General features: G+C 42.6%; 1 protein-coding gene across 1 annotated transcript in view; it reads right to left on the bottom strand.

Annotated features, from left to right (window-relative positions):
• Positions 1-18177, bottom strand: part of LOC120998797 (two pore calcium channel protein 1-like) — a 78226-nt gene that overhangs the window by 36883 nt on the left and 23166 nt on the right. The window contains exons 3-8 of the mRNA XM_040429635.1: positions 16678-16792; positions 12451-12579; positions 11883-11999; positions 10994-11112; positions 2290-2391; positions 978-1104 (exon numbers count right to left, since the gene is read on the bottom strand). Of these exons, the coding sequence (XP_040285569.1) occupies positions 978-1104; positions 2290-2391; positions 10994-11112; positions 11883-11999; positions 12451-12579; positions 16678-16792 (709 nt within the window). The remainder of the gene's footprint in view (positions 1-977; positions 1105-2289; positions 2392-10993; positions 11113-11882; positions 12000-12450; positions 12580-16677; positions 16793-18177) is intronic.

The following is an 18177-nucleotide window of genomic DNA, read 5'->3' as shown; positions in this document are numbered from 1 at the left end:
CACGAGGAACTCGTATTGAGAAGACTCTCTGAATTAGATCCAAGACCCTCGTCCTAAACACATCCAGTCTTGGGCATTGCCACAGCATGTGTAGTAAATCTGCTGGTTCTGTCTGGCATCGTGGGCATTTTGCATCTGCTCTGACGCCTATGCGATGTAAAAACACTGGAGTTTTGTAAACCCCGTGTATGATATACAACTGTGATAGTTTCCAGTGTTCATTTAAGGACAATTTCGGTACTGCCTCTAAGATGTCTTCTCATTGTTCATTAGTTATCGACTCCTGTAGATTTAAATCTCCCCAAAAGGTATGTCTCTCACTAGCACCTATCTAGCGCGGTCAGCAGTTTAGCATGGTCATGCCAAGAAGGGACATTTCACTTCTTGACACCATGTGCGGACAGCCGCCCCTAAAGCCATGGAGACCGTCCGCTTGTGGCTTAGCCTCTTTCAATGGGGCTCAGCCGCAACTGGGTCCAAGGCCTGTAAAGTGAATGATCGTGGCAAAAACTGCGGCCGATTTGACAGCATCGAAATCCTCTGTGTGAACGGTCCTTTACAATGGTGAATTCAGTCTGTTGCATGTTCTTGTGAACTGATCAAACAGATATACAAAGGTTAGTTTATGACCTAAATTATCAACCATATATATACATAACACAGGGGGTACATGCCATGCTTTTGTTTGGTAGTCAAACTTAAAGGAACACTCCGCCAACATTGATATGCTTAGTGCAGGGTGTAAGGGGGCAGAGCATAGAATTCAGACAGCATCAAAGAGACCACACTTTGTGTCTCCTCGGGCCTTGCAAAGTATAAGTTGAGCCCATAGTGTTCCTTTAATAATGTTCTTCTGCATCTCAGCGCTCTAACATACAGGAGTCAAACATGTGGTCTACAGATATTTACATCCTGAGCTTTAGTAATCCAGTAACCTTAAAACAGCATTAAGAAGATAACATTTTTTATTAACTTACTTTTAAATGTTTTCTGTAATTGTTGTACACAACAGCTAAGAAGACGGACATGAAAATATAAGTATTCAGAATAATGTAGGCTATGAAGAAGATGGAATACCACCAGCTGTAGTCATACGCTGGCATCCTAGGAAGGAAAAGGTACAAATATAATGTTTATACAAAATGAAAATATAACATGAATGTGGAAATGAAAAGATATTGATAACTGAACCTCAGGATCTGATCAGTGGGGATCGGACACCCCTGCCGCTGAGCGGACTGGAGAGGCTGCGATGTTCCTCCTAGATACGACTGTGACATTAAGGTCATTGGTCACGTGGCTTAATTTGCAGCTCAGTCCCCTTAGGCTCCATTCACACATCCGCAAAATGGGTCCGCATCCGTTCCGCAATTTTGCGGAACGGGTGTAGACCCATTCATTCTCTATGGGGACGGAATGAATGCGGACAGCACACATTGTGCTATCCGCAATCGCGGTCCCGATCTTTGGGTCCGCAGCTCCGCAAAAAGATAGAGCATGTCCTATTCTTGTCTGCAGCTTGCAGACAAGAATAGGCATTTCTATGGGGGTGCCGGGCTGGTGTGTTGCGGAACCGCAATTTGCGGGTCCGCAACACACCACGGACGTGTGAATGCAGCCTTAAAGTGAATGGGTCTGAACTGCAATACTAAGCAATGTACGGCACAGTGCTTGGTAAGCTGTGGGGAGGCTGCAGCACTCACTGGAGTACTGTGGCCCCTTCAAACAGCGATCAGTAGCAGTGCCGGGTGTGGGAACCCTACCAATCAGATACTGATGACCTATCCAGAGGACAGGCAATCAATGTCAGACTTCCGGAAAGCCCCTTTAAGGTTAGATTGAACAACTTACTATGGTATACATAAATAAGTAGCGTCAGGTATATTTAAAGGGGTTGTCCAGTCCATTTATATTAATGGCCTATCCTCAGGACAGGCCATTGATATCCGATTGCCAGGGATCAGACACTTCTGCCGATCAGCTGTGGATCTAAACAGCTATGCTGATTCTGTATTGGAAAGCTGGTTTCTCCGTCACTCCTGTCATTGAAGTGAATGGGAGCAGTGCTGTAGTAACCAGCTCAGTCTACTACACAATGGACAGTGTTTGGCTTTGGGGTGGGATCTACTCCTAAATAGCTAATCAGAGGAGATGTCGGGTACTGGACCCCCGTCAACCAGATATTGACGCCTATCCTGAGGACAGGCCATCAATATAAAATCCTTCAAGATGCTTAACTTGCACATCATTGAAATTTGTTTCGCTTTTTACAATGTTCTAGGTACTTACATGACATCAGGGCTGTTAGCGGTAGTCACCAACACGTAAAGATTAAACACACCTTCAAGGTAGTTTTCAAAGTAAGGTCCTCCTTCAGATGTAATAAGTTTTCTGCAAATAAGACAATGATGATACATCATGACAAGTCACTGCTATACAAGAGGACAAAAAAACACAAGGCCACGGATGAGGTTGACCTTTTGAGATCATCTATACACATCCACAACACTAAACTCACTATTGTCTTGTCCTGATAGGTTAATTACACTGATACATTGTAGCAAACTATCAGAATGGAATCCAGTCGTAGTTGTAGCAAACTCTCACTTCTATACAAACTTTGAGCTTTTGGATGTTAACATGAATGCTACCAATTAGTGAAAGCAATCAGAGACTTTGAAAATAGTGAGTATATGAAACACAAAGGAGTAAATTTATCATATGCACATATGACAGTTGGCCAGAAGGCTACATTTATGAAGCCCCTCCAACCCATACAGGCGTTTGCCCTGCTGATGAATATGGTGCATCAGGAAAGATACTGGAGTGCTGCTTGCATGGTAAGCCAGTATTTCGGGGAGTACAATATTGATGACCTATCCTCAGTGTAGGTAATACACACCCCTGAGCATAGGTCAGCAATATTTTACACAAAATCAGAAAAGCTTTTACAAAACAATCAGTGTAAGGTATGCAAATTCGGTCTTTTGTCACCAGATGTAATGTAGGTATCCTATAAGTCAATGTTGGACCTTTTAAACTTGAGACATAATTTAGGATTGTAGCTAAGCCCTTACCTCATCTGCAGTGATTGGGGCTCCTTGGTGCAGAGCAGAGAGAACTGGCTTACCGGAGTGAGAGGCAGTAGTCTACTGTCAATGGAGGCAGACTATGTGGTTACTATGTGGTAACTATGGGGCTGAGCAGTCCTTTCCAAGGCTGGAAGAGTCCCTGCTTTTACAGTCTCAGAAAGGGGGCTTATAGCTTGTGCCATTTTCTACTATAGTGCTTGAGGATACCCTTGCATATTTAACTTTTATTAATCTTTTTTCCACATTACTTTTTCCATTGTTTTTGCTGGGTCTTGAACCCAGGACCTGCTGAATGGGAGACAGAAACCCTACCAGTTAAAGAGATTCTGTCACCAGATTTAACCCTATTAAGCTAGCTGACATTAGCGATGTGCTAATGTCAGCTAAACCTAACTAGCTTATTCCTACTTTTATCTATGTCCCCGTTACGCCACTTTTATAATATGCTAATTGGCTTTTAGGAGCAGGGGGAGCGTTGTTCCTGCTCCTAGAGACTCTGTTCTCCCACCTTTTGTCGCCTCCCTCCAAGTCCTGATTGACAGGGCCAGGCAGCGCTCGCATCTGTCTGCTAGCCCTGTGCTCTGGTGAAATCTCGCGCCATTTGGTATTCGGCGCAGGCGAGGTGAGGGAAAGACGATCGCAGGCTGCCAGCTTCCTCACCGCACCTGCGCTGAATGGCGTGAGATTTCACCAGAGCACAGGGCTGGCAGACAGATGAGAGCGCTGCCTGGCCCTGTCAATCAGGACTTGGAGGGAAGTGACAAAAGGTGGGAGAACGGAGTCTCTAGGAGCAGGAACAACGCCTCCCCCCCCTCCCCCGCGGCACTACTCCGCTGTCTTCTAGTGTTGCGCCTCGCATGCACAACAATATTAGGTAGGGTGCATACACCTTCGCTAATTATACCTACCTTGAGGGTATTATACCATGGAGCACCCCCGCATATCTTTCTTTTTTTTTTTTACAAGCGATGGGCAGAGGATGATAGTATAAAGGATTCCATTATGATAACAAAATTTTTGGTCAGCAAGTGATGCCACATAGCATTCCATTATGATGTCACAATGTATGGGCAGTGTATGATGGTAACCAGGATTTCATGATGATGTCACAAAGTATGGATAGCGGATGATGGCATCCAGGATTCCATTATGATGTCACAAAGTATGGCCATCAGGTGATGGTTCCTAGAATTATATTATGATCTCACAATGTATGGGTAGCAGATGGTGGTATCCAGGATTCCATTATGATGTCACAATTTATTGTCAGCATGTGACGGAACCCAGGATTGAATTATGATGTCACAATGTATAAGCATCGTATATGGTATCCAGAACTCCATTATGATGTCACAATATGTGGGTAGCATGTGACAATATCCAGGATTCCATTATAATGTCACAATGTATGGGAAGCAGATGATGGTATCCATGATTCCATTATGATGTCACAATATGTGGGCAGCATGTGACGATATCCAGGATTCTATTATGATGTTATAATATATGGGCAGCAGATGATGGTATCCAGGATTCCATTATGATGTCACAGTGTAAGGCCAGCAGCCAGCACGTGATGGTACCTAAGATTTCATTATGATGTCACAATGTATGGTCAGCAGGTGATGGTTCCCAGAATTCCATTATGATATCACAATGTATAAGCAGCGTATAATGGTATGCAGAACTCCATTATGATGTCACACTATGTGGGTAGCATGTGACAATATCCAAGATTCCTTTATGTTGTCACAATGTATGGTCAGCAGATGATGGTACCTAGAATTCCATTATGATATTATAATGTATGAGCATCAGGTGATGGTACCTAGGATTTCACTACGTTGTCACAATGTATGGACAGGAGATGATGGTATCTAGGATCTGACTTTGATAGGGTGTGATTCTGAGGCCGATTGGGTCCAATTTCGAGGCCGATGGGGTCAGTTTCTGAGGCATTATGATGTCACAATGTATGGATAGCAGGTGATGGTTCCTAGAATACCATTATGATCTCACAATGTATAGGCAGCAGATGGTGATTTCTAGCATTCCATTACGATGTCACAATTCTTGGTCAGCAAGTGATGCCACCTAGGATTCCATTATGATATCACAATTTATTGTCAGCAGGTGATGGAACCCAGGATTCCATTATGATGTCACAATATGTGGGTAGCATGTGACGATATCCACGATTCTATTATGATGTCACAATGCATGGGCAGCAGATGGTATCCAGGATTCCATTATGATGTCACAGTGTAATTCCAGCAGGTGATGGTACCTACTACCTAGGATTTCATTATGATGTCACAATGTATGGTTAGCAGGTAATGCCACCTAGGATTCCATTATGAGGTCACAACATATGGGCAGCAGATGATGGCACACAGGATTCCATTTTAGTATCACAATGTATGGTTGGCAGGTGATGGCACCTAGGATTCCTTTAGGATATTAAATCCAGAGGGAAAAAAAGCAGACTGGTTTGAGAGCTGCACTTGTACAAGCAGACAAACAACGCAGGTTTGTGAGTGTTCGTGTGTTTGATTTCAGGGTGTTTCACAGGTGAGTAACTAGGGTCTGGCTATCTAATTAGAAGTTAAATAGCCAGTCTTGAGGGCAGCTCAGTCCTTTGAATCCAGAGGAAAAAAAGCAGTCTGGTTTGAGAGCTGCCCTTATACAAGCGGACAAGCAACGCGAGTTTGTGAGCGTTCGAGTGTTTGATTTCAAGTGTGTGTTTGTATTAAGTATGTGACTTCAGATTCAGGGACTTTAGTAAGTTAGATTCTTATCACTGCACTATATTGTATTTTTTCTCTTTTCTTGCGTAATCCCTATTTAGTATGTGTTCCATTATTGACAGCGCAGTCAAATGCACATCTTGTCTAATGTATACAGTCCTGGAACAGCCGTTTGAGGGTGCATATCTTTGTTCAAAATGTGAGCAAATTAGAGGGAAGAGTGCCAGGGAGGCTAGCCCTGATCTGACACACCCCAACAAGTTTGCAAGGTTGGCAGATGAGGGGAATGTCAATTCAGGGAGAGCACTGCTGCAGCAGGGCCCTTCCTCTGCCAGTCAGGGGAATGTCAGCTCCAGTAAGCAGGGGACCAGGAGAGCAGGGCAGGCCAGACAGGTGCTGGTAGTGGGAGACTCAATTATTAGGGGTACATATAGGGCGATCTGTCACAAAGACCGGGATTGCCGAACAGTGTGTTGTCTTCCTGGCGCTCGAAATCGACACATTGTGGATCGGGTTGACAGATTACTGGGAGGGGCAGGAGAAGATCCAGCAGCCATGGTCAATATCGGAACCAATGGCAAAGTTAGAGGTAGGCGGAGAGTCCTTAAAAATGATTTGAGGGATTTAGGTCACAAGCTTAGGGCAAGGACCTCAAAAGTAGCGTTTTCCTAAATACTACCTGTACCACGAGCCACACAAGAAAGGCAGGAGGAGATTAGGAAGGTTAACAAGTGGCTCAAGAACTGGTGTAGGATGGAGGGGTTTGGTTTCCTGGAGAACTGGGCCGACTTCTCTGTCGGCTACAGGCTCTATCGTAGGGATGGGCTGCACCTTAATGGGGAAGGGGCAGCTGTGTTGGGGGAGAAGATGGCTAGAGGGTTGGAGGAGTGTTTAAACTAGGGACTGAGGGGGAGGGTAATTACGTTATAGGATAGGAAGATAGTGCAGATAGAGACCGGGGGCAAGGTAATGGGACTGGGAAAGGAATGGAAGGAGGGACTAGAACAGTTCAGAAGGAAAGGTGTAGGGTAAAAAATATACATAAACCTCTCAAATGTATGTATACTAATGCCAGAAGCCTGACTAATAAAACTGGGGAACTGGAATTAGTGATGTGTGAGGAGAACTATGACATAGTGGGAATAACTGAGACATGGCTGGATGATAGCTATGACTGGGCAGTTAATGTACAAGGTTACAGTCTGTTTAGAAAGGATCGTCAAATCCGGAGAGGGGGAGGGGTCTGACTTTATGTAAAGTCTTGTCTAAAGCCCACAGTCCGAGAAGATATAAGTGAGGGACATGCACATGTGGAGTCACTGTGTGTAGAGATATATGGAGCTAAAAAGAACAATAAATTACTAATAGGAGTTTACTATAAACCACCTAATATACCAGAGTCCACTGAAAATATATTATTAAAAGAGATAGGCAAGGCGGCAAATCATAATGAGGTCGTTATTATGGGGGATTTCAACTACCCAATTATAGACTGGGAAACTGAAACTTGTATATCTCATAAAGGAAACAGATTCTTGGCAATAAACAAAGACAATTACCTCTCTCAACTGGTTCAGGACTCGACTAGAGGGACGGCCATACTGGACTTAGTATTAACCAATAGACCTGACAGAACAACAGACGTGCAGGTTGGGGGACACCTGGGAAATAGTGACCATAAAGTAATAACCTTATAATTGTCATTCAAAAGAGTGTTTCTTCAGGGAGGAACAAAAATACCAAACTTCCAAAAAAGCTACAATTAGCCAACTAAGAGAGGCCATAGGCCTAACTAACTGGGCCAAAGTCCTCAAAAATAAAAATACAGCTACAAAATGGGATATTTTTAAAAGCATCCTAAAATCTAATTGTGAGAGGTACATACCTTATGGGAATAAAAGGTTAAGGAACAAGAAAAAAAAACCCAATGTGAATAAATAGAACTGTAAAGAAAACAATAAATGACAAAAAGAAAGCATTTAAATCACTAAAACAGGAGCGTAGAGAGGAAGCACTGAAAAACTATAAGAAAAAAATAGAATATGTAAAAAACAAATAAAAGCAGCCAAACTAGAGACCGAGAGATTAATTGCAAAAGAGAGTAAAACTAACCCTAAAATGTTCTTCAATTATATAAATGGTAAATAGTATAAATCTGAAGGTGTCAGCCCTCTACAGAGTAATGAGGGGGGAGTTGCAGACAGCGATGAGGAAAAAGCAAAGCTATTAAATATTTTTTTCAGATGAAATGCAGAATGTAAAAGTAAATTCCCCATTAAAAGTGTCCTGTCTGACCCAGGAAGAAGTACAGCGGCGTCTTAAAAAGATTAAAATAGACAAAACGCCAGGACCAGATGGCATACACCCCTGTATCCTAAGAGAATTAAGTAAGGTCATAGCCAGACCCTTATTTCTGATATATAAGGACTCTATATTGACAGGGAGTGTTCCACAGGATTGGCGAATAGCAAATGTGGTGCCAATATTCAAAAAGGGTCCAAAAACAGAGCCTAGTAAGTTTAACATCTGTTGTGGGTAAACTGTTTGAAGGTTTTCTAAGAGATGCTATCTTGGAGTACCTCAAGAAAAATAAGAAAATAACGCCATATCAGCTTGGCTTTATGAGGGATCGGTCATGTCAAACTAATCAGTTTCTATGAGGGAGTAAGTTCTAGACTTGACAGCGGCGAATCAATGGAGGTCATATATCTGGACTTCTCCAAAGCATTTGACACTGTACCACATCAAAGGTTAGTATATAAAATGATAATGCTTGGACTGGGGAAAAACGTCTGTAAGTGGGTAAGTAACTGGCTGAGTGATAGAAAACAAAGGGTGGTTATTAACGGTACACACTCAGATTGGGTCACTGTCACTAGTGGGGTACCTCAGGGGTCAGTATTGGGCCCTAATCTCTTCAATATATTTATTAATGATCTTGTAGAAGGCTTGCATAGTAAAATATCAATTTTTGCAGATGACACTAAACCGTGTAAAGTAATTAACACAGAAGAGGACAGTATACTACTACAGAGGGATCTGGATAGATTGGAGGCTTGGGCAGATAAGTGGCAGATGAGGTTTAACACTGACAAATGTAAGGTTATGCACATGTAAAGGAATAATGCAAGTCACCCGTACATACTAAATGGTAACACTGGGTAAGACTGACATGGAAAAGGACCTAAGAATTTTAGTGATCAGCAAACTAAGCTGTAGAAAATAGTGTCAGGCAGCTGCTGCCAAGGCCAATAAGATAATGGGTTGCATCAAATGGGGCATAGATGCTCGTGATGAGAACATATTCCTACTACTTTACGAATCACTAGTCAGACCACACATGGAGTACTGTGTACAGTTCTGGGCTCCAGTGAACAAGGCAGACATAGCAGAGCTGGAGAGGGTCCAGAGGAGGGCAACTAAAGTAATAACTGGAATAGGGGGACTACAGTACCCTGAAAGATTATCAAAATTAGGGTTATTCACGTTAGAAAAAACGATGACTGAGGGAAGATCTAATTACTATTTATAAATATATCAGGGGTCAGTACAGAGATCTATCCCATCATCTATTTATCCCCAGGACTGTAACGAGGGGACATCCTCTGCGTCTGGAGGAAAGAAGGTTTGTACACAAACATAGAAGAGGATTCTTTACGGTAAGAGCAGTGAGACTATGGAACTCTCTGCCTGAGGAGGTGGTGATGGTGGTTGAGTACAATAAAAGAGTTCAAGAGGGGCCTGGATGTATTTCTGGAGCGTAATAATATTACAGGCTATAGCTACTAGAGAGGGGTCGTTGATCCAGGGAGTTATTCTGATTGCCTGATTGGAATTTGGGGAAAATTGGCTTCTACCTCACTTTTTTTTTTTTTTTTTGTCTTCCTCTGGATCAACTTGCAGAAAAATGGGCCGAACTGGATGGACAGATTTTTCTTTTTCTTTCGGCCTTATAAACTATGTTACTACGTTACTATGTATGAGCATACCGTATAATGATATTCAGAACTCCATTATGATGTCACAATATGTGGGTAGCATGTGACAATATCCAGGATTCTATTATGATGTCACAATGTATGGGCAGTAAGTGATGGTATCCAGGACTCCATTATGATGTCACAATTTATGGTCAGCAGCATGTGGTGGAACCCAGGATTCCATTATGTCACAATGTATGGGCAGCAGATTATGGTACCTAGAATTCCATTTTGATCTCACAATGTATGATCAGCATGTGATGGAACCCAGGATTCCATTATAATATCACAGTGTATAAAGGTATCCAGAACTCCATTATGATGTCACAGTATGTGGGTAGCATGTGATGATATCCAGGATTCTATTATGATGTCTCAATGTACGTGCAGTGGATGATAGTATCCAGGATTTCATTAGGACGTCACAATGTATGTTCAGCAGAAGATGGTGTTCAGGATTCTATTATGATGTCACAATATATGGGCAGCGGATGATGGTATCCAGGTTTTCATTATGATGTCACAATGTATGGAAAGCAGGTAATGCCACCTAGGATTTTACTATGATGTCACAACATACAGGCAGCAGATGATGGTATCCAGGATTCCATTATGGTATCACACTGTATGGGCATCAGATGATGGTAACTAGGATTCCACTATGATGCCACAATGTATGGACAGCAGATGATGGTATCTAGGATCTGAGGCTGATGGGGTCTGATTCTGAGGGACATTGGGGGTCTGATCAGAGGTGTGATGAAGAATGGGGGTCTGATCTAAGGTCTTCTGAAAAATTATTTTTTTCCTATGTTCCTCCTCCAAATCCTAGGTGTGTCTTATAGTCTGGTGCATCTTACTTAGTATGAAAAATACAGTAACAATAAACTGAGTAGTTTATTAAATAATTTACCCAGTTTTATATGAACATGGGCTAGCTGAGGTGATGTACACTTCTGATCTATATGTAGTGCAGTAAGTCTACTGTGTTATGTGCCACTTGTGCAAGGGCTGGGAGACTAGGGGCCCACCGGGGGGGGGGGGGGGGGGGGCCAGTCCGAACCTTTTCTCAACATTAAGATCCTATGTCTTCACCACAACATGAGGTTATATTGTATACAGAATGAGGCGTATTGAAATGTAACCAAAGAATAAATACTTAATTCAACTTTACCTGCTTTCCAAAAGTTTTTGAGCCATGAGTGAAAACATGAGGACGCTGAAAATGAAAAGAAGGAAGACATAGAGGATCTCGGGTAATGTGTTTCTGATGCTACGGAACGCTCGTCGGATCTGCAGATGATACGTGAAAAAACATTATACAGAAAATCTTTATGCCTACGGTAGGCTGGCAACTATAGACTCATATAAATGGTGGTCTACAGTTTTCTAAAGGACTCTAAAAACAATTCCAGAATAGCCTTCACGTCACTGGCTTCAGGGATATAGGAGAATTACACATAATGCAATTTACTACTACAATGGTCAATTTCCTTCCAAATTAGAAGTCCTCTTTAAAATGAATGTCCACCTTTTAACACCATGTTGTATTCGACATTCTGTGCTGATTAAGTTCTCAGTATACAGTATTCTTATGACTTCATTGAATTCAGCTATAGAGCTTCAAATCCACTACATAGTTAACTGATACAATTCTGTCTGCAGCCACCACTAGGGGGAGCTTAGGAGCAGACAGCAATACTTTTTTTTTTATCATTGTATCATTGAGTTCAATGCCACTCCCCCTAGTGGTGGATACAAGCAGGCAGAATTTGATAATTTACTAGCAGGGCTGCAAGCTCTATAAAATTACACTGAACAGTGAATCAACACAGAACTGTGGACGTATTTGGACAAAAAAAAACAAAAACAACTAAATAATGTTCAAGGGTGATCATTAACAATAGTAAAGTTGTTATCCAACTTTTAATAAGTGGGACTATCCTAGGGTTGTCTGCCCACCTGTAAATTTCCTTGTAGGGTTATATATATATATATATATATATATATATATATATATATAAATAATGCTGTGCTATATATATTCTAAAACAATATCTTACCTGTCGACTTTCAGCAAAATTAACCAGGTAAATTGGACGTAGCACTCTAGACCATCGAACAATAGGTATATGCGCAATCAGCAAAGATCCATGGATAATCAAATCTATTAAGTTGAGCTGTAGAAAATAAAAATAATCAAATAAATTAATTTACTGCTCCACACATTAGGTCTCATGCAAATAACCGTATACCCACGTCCTATCCGCATATTTTCTGGATCACACGTAGACTCATTCAGTTCTATGGGTCCACTAAAAATGTGGACAGCACACAAATGTTGTTCCGAAAATTGTAGAATGTGTCCTATTCTTGTCCGTTTTGAGGACCAGAAAAGGCAGTTCTGTTAGGAAAATGCAGCATGCACATGGCCGGGGTCCACAGTGTGCAGACCACTAGATACATACAGTCATGTGCATGAGGCCTTAAACTTGATAAACACATATTTGAGACATTTAAGTGAATATTTCCCTATTTGTATTTTGGGAAGTTCAAGGGGCTTTCCAAGATAACAATGTTGATGGCCTATTCCCGCCACCAAAAAAAGCACAGAATTACTAGAATACTTACAAATATTGTGACCATTACACAAATGTTCTTTGTGTCCTTCCAGAAAACACTTTGAGGAGTGACTTTACTAAAATGTACGAGCCGGCCAAAGAAAGCAAGTAAGCAGAAGACCTCAACTATAGAGGTAGCCTGGAATAAAAAAAAAATTAATAAAAAATAGTACAAAATAGCAATGCTATAGATACAACACTTTTATATACTGTAGGTTGAGTAACTTGATATCTCTGATATTTTACAGTGGCAGTCAGAGGTCCTAGAGGAGAAGCATTGTTTTCCGTTTATCAGTGGACACATAAGGCTACTTTCACACTAGCGTTTTTACTGGATGCGGCAGGGCACAGAAAAAAACGCTTCCGTTACTGATAATACAACCATCTGCATCCGTTATGAACAGATCCGGTTGTATTATCTTAAACATAGCCAACACAGATCCGTCATGAACTCCATTGAAAGTCAATGGGGGACGGATCAGTTTTCTATTGTGGCAGAGAAAACGGATTCGTCCCCATTGACTTGCACTGGGGGTCGAATCCGGATCCGTCTTGGTCTACATCCCAGGACGGAAAGCAAACTGCAACATGTTGCGGTTTGCTCTCCTATCCGGTATGGGAACGCAACTAAGGCTACTTTCACACTAGCGTTCGGGTGTCCGCTCGTGTGCTCCGTTTGAAGGGGCTCACGAGCGGCCCCGAACGCATCCGTCTGGCCCCAATGCATTCTCAGTGGAGGCGGATCCACTGAGAATGCATCCGCCTGCCAGCGCTCAGCCTCCGCTCCGCTCAGTGAGCGGACACCTGAACGCTGCATGCAGCGTTCGGGTGTCCGCCTGGCCGTGCGGAGGCGAGCGGATCCGTCCAGACTTACAATGTAAGTCAATGGGGACGGATCCGCTTGAAGATGACACCATATGGCTCAATCTTCAAGCGGATCCGTTCCCCATTGACTTACAATGTAAAGTCTGAACGGATCCGCTCAGGCTACTTTCATACTTAGAAAATTTTCTACGTTTTAATGCAGACGGATCCATTCTGAACGGATGCGAACGTCTGCATTATCGGAGCAGATCCGTCTGATGAAACATCAGACGGATCCGCTCCGAACGCTAGTGTGAAAGTAGCCTAAACGGAACGGAATGCATTTTGGAGCATTCTGTTCAGTTCAGTTTTGTCCCCATTGACAATGAATAGAGACAAAACTGAAGCGTTTTTTTTCCGGTATTGAGCCCCTATGACGGATCTCAATAGCAGAAAACTAAAACGCTAGTGTGAAAGTAGCCTAAGGCTGAAGAAGCATCATGTATGTAGTAAGGCTTAGGTTCATTTCACACTTGGGGTAAATTCGTCCGGGCAGTAGAGGAACAGCCTGTTGGAAGACTGGAAGACTGCAGCACCGCCAGCAGGGGCGTAACTACCATAGTGGCAAACCATGTGACTGCGATGTGGCCCAGGGCAAGAGGGAGACCAGTCGTAGTTGGGACTTGGTCAGGACTCTACCCCCGCCTAAATGAACAACTTTTAGCAAATAAAGCAGTGGAAAAATGGCCCAAGGGTCATTGAAAAGGGTTTAGGCAAAAACCCGTCTGCCCTGTGGGTGGGGGGCTGATTTGATCCTTTCTATGGGGCCCCTTACTTCTCTATGTATGCCACTGACCGCCAGACCCCTATTGACTATAATGGGACTCAGCGGGGATCTGGGCTGTTTCTGGCATTACAAATCTGGCCCGTTTCCGACAAATACTGCTGGGAAAACACCTTAAAGGTGTTGACTGCTTTTTTACATTGATCACCTATCCTTAGGATAGGTCATCGATATCGGATCCCAGCATCCCCGTCAACCAGTATGAGTGCTGCCTTCTCTTCACTGTTTACCTGCTCGCCATTGCAACCGCAGCGGTGAGCAGGTGTGATTACATCTCAGCCGTCCCATTCACTTCTATGGGAGGACTCTGAAGTATTCACGTGAACAGGAAGGAGCCATCCAACGGAAGTGAATGGGGACGGCCATGTTGTAATTACAGTTGTGACTGCAAGCAGGTAAACAGTGAGCGCTGCTTTCACACCCACCGATCCGATATTGATGACCCATCCTGAGGATAAGGTGGAAAACCCCTTTAACTTATCACTGGCAATACCTTTCATACAGGAGATGGGGCAATTAGCTGTTTACCTCAAGTCCATCTCCTGTCACCCCTGGCTCTGTTGACCAATGTGTATAAGATGACTATATGACACTTATTAATATAGCCTTTGTTGATTTTCTGTGTAATTTGCTATGTTTCATAAGTTTTGCCACCTTGTTTGGGATATCTGCTGCACTGTCCACACAGAGGTCCTGTCCATAAGATGGCTGCTGATGGACGGCCATGTGACCAGGCAAAAATAACTCCAGACACATCACTCAGCCGTTCCCACTCAAATACACCACATCTGCCATCTCACTTGCAGCGTTGAGAGTTTTGTGCAGATGCAATGTATTTGAATGGAGGAGGCTGAGTGAATTTCCTGGTCACATGGCCCTCCATCAGCAGCCATTTTATGGACAGGACCTCTGGGAGGACGGTACAAGGGAGAATACCTTATAAAATATAGCAAATGGTGCAGAATATCAACAAAAACTATATTAGTAAGTGTCATATAGTCATCCTACAAACACATTGATCAACAGAAGCCAGAAAATGTCCGACCCCTTTAACTTTCCTGAGGAAAGCAATGGCCATCAAAACGCTTCCTCTGCATTGGAAATGTGGCATTAAATGGCAGCAGTTAAGATGATTGGCTGTCCACGCAATACATGGACAGGTGGTCGGTCAGAGGGGCTCTCCATTGTTATTGATAAAGAAGACGTGCCTTGAAGGGGTTATGCCATGATTGATGTCAAACATGAAAATCAGCCATCACACAGTACAGGACAATCTCCTAGAACCAGCCCTGTACCACACATGGATCCTGAGATCTCCCCATTCATTCCTCTGCTAGATTCTCTTCAACCTTGCAGCTCAGGGGCATGTCCTTTCTGCTGCAGATCTCTTCCTGTAACTGCCACAGCTTCTAACAGAACATATGGCTGGGGGCAGTTAAGATTTAAAGGGAATCTGTCACAAGGTTTATGGTGTCCTAACTAAGGGCAACATAAACTAGTGACAGGTCCCCTTAGCATAATGCTGGATCACTTTGTTTAATTGACCCAGCCATTTTGCTAAAATCTAGTAAAGAACATCTCCAGCGCATGCCGAACGAGTCCTGAATATTCATGAGCTGCTTTCCCCCCACCCACTGCTGATTCACATGGAAAAATTCTGTCAGAGGACAGTGGTCGGGGAGAGCCGTGAGCTCAGCAATATGGGGACTCATTGCCCTAAAACTGATGACTGATTCCCTTAAGGGCTCATGCAACGACCACTAGCTGTTTTGTGGTCCGTAAATTGTGGATTTACAAAACACGGATATTGGCAGTGTACATTACGCATTTTGCGGAACGGAACGGCTGGCTCCTAATAGAACAGTCCTAACCTTGTCAATAATGCAGACAATAGGACATGTTCTGAAATTTTGCGGACAGCATGGAACGGACATGCGGATAACGACAGCACACGGAGTGCTGTCCGCATCTTTTCCTGACCCATTGAAGTGAATGGGTTCACATCCAATCCGACAAAACATGCAGATCGGATGTGGACCCAAACCACGGTCGTGTACATGAGCCCTTAAACTGAGCATGCTTGACCAGCTCAGTGAGAGAGATAAAAAAATAAGGAAAAGAACAAACAGCAGGTGGCGCTATACAGATACATTTTATTGAATAACTCAGTGGCTATACTAAATTTTGAATTACATGCATTTACAAAAGTGTTCAGATCCAGGTGCTGGTTAGAAAAATTTAGAATATGTTTCAGAACACAACCTCTTTAAGTTAACACTGAGTTAAACATGTTTAGGTAAAACTCGGCATGGACTTTTTACACATGCAAAGGGGTATCTCCCAGGAAGAGAGAACTATTTTGCTAAGGTGGCGCTTGCGAGATCATTCTCTTTCCCTGGGAGATACCTCTGCATATTTTTTTTCCCCATAAAATAAAATAATTTGCCAATAAATCTCCAACTGCTAAAAAGTCTCCGTACACAGCTGGTCTCTGCCTGACTTTTTACACCAAATCTAAAATATTTTACAGATATAAATAAGTCAGTGGAAAAAAAGAAACAATTAATGAAGTAAGAATTTGATACTTACCAGAAACGGAAGAGGGTAGACCGCAGGTTCTTCAAAAATGGCCAGTGCCAAGTCAACTGTGATGCAGATATAGGTGGCTACTTGCATAGCCCAGTGGTTGTAAAAATAGTAAAGTCTAACAAAAAAACAAACAAAAAAACATTTGGTTAGAACCATTAACCAAAATCTCTAGGGTACATTTACACGACCGTTTAAAATAACATTGCAGTCTATGAGGCAATTCACATGGACGTTTTTTGTGTCCATTTTTTTTTTTTTTTTTTTTTTTTAACTGTCAAAAAAAAAAAAAGGATATGTTCTATTTTTGGCTGTTTTGATTGGCAAGCCGGACCCTACTGAAATCAATGGCCCCGTTTTTAACGGCCGTTTAGACAGAAGCACACCCAAGTAACGGCTGTTAAAAAAGGGGGGGTACACTATTTTTTTAAAAACACTCACCTCTCCACAGGCATGTGCGGGAACACTCTTGCTCTACACTGGAGGAAGCAGGACCCGACGCTCCCAGTATCGTGAGGTCACATGATCACTTAGGTCCTACTGCCTCCAGTGCAGAGCAAGAGAAAGTGTTCCTGTCTTTTAGTATATGATACGAGTAATACGAGCATCTAATATAAGGTTATTGCGAATTATGATATACTTGTCACTTGCTATACTATGGCTATCTGACAGCTCTCATTACATGTGCTACACTGGTTATGCTTAATTTTTCAGACATGCATGACACTATCTATTGTTCCCTATGGTCAGAAGTAAATGACATGAGTAATACCTACACATCCAATTGACGTGTGTTCATATTCATTATATACACACACTCTCTAGGTCCCCCCCAATTTACCACCCTATACACAATCTGCTATGTTCATTAAATCTGCAACCTTACATGTGACGATCGTTTTAACATTTGTGTGCATGTCTTTCCATTGCCATTTTAGACATTGTCTATTATTTTACATTTACTGCACTATACTTTCTCTTTGCAACATATACCTCAATATTCTCCTATCGTATGTAACCGCTTCTGTCCCCGTCAAAGAAATATACCGGCTACTGTTTTGTGTGCGGACTGCCAGAAATGGTCACATTGCAGTATAATAGGCTGTCAGTAGAGCAATTATGCTCAAGATTGTGATGGGGCATCGCCTTGGGTATAACTCTGTTCAAATTTCTGACTACTACTTCTGAAAACTAGAAAGGATTAGAAGTTGTAACCAGTGTATTTCAGGATGTCGATGATGCTTGGAAACACTTGCCAAAAAATGACCAACAATATTCCTGGGGTCTGGATGTTTTGCCCAGTGCCCCACGGCTGAAGACTGTGGCGGGGTACGGGAGCCCACGGCACCAGTCCCCACCGTTCACTTTCATAAACCACTGGGGCAATAACTACTCTGGTATACTTTGACTAAAAGAACTACTGGGGCCATAAAAACTATTGGGGGCATACTGGGACAATAAGAACTACTGAAGGCATACTAGGGGGCACTACTGGAACCATAG

This window comes from Bufo bufo, chromosome 4, assembly GCF_905171765.1.
Source record: "Bufo bufo chromosome 4, aBufBuf1.1, whole genome shotgun sequence".
Taxonomy (NCBI): Eukaryota; Metazoa; Chordata; class Amphibia; order Anura; family Bufonidae; genus Bufo; species Bufo bufo.
This window is presented reverse-complemented; position numbering and strand designations above follow the sequence as displayed.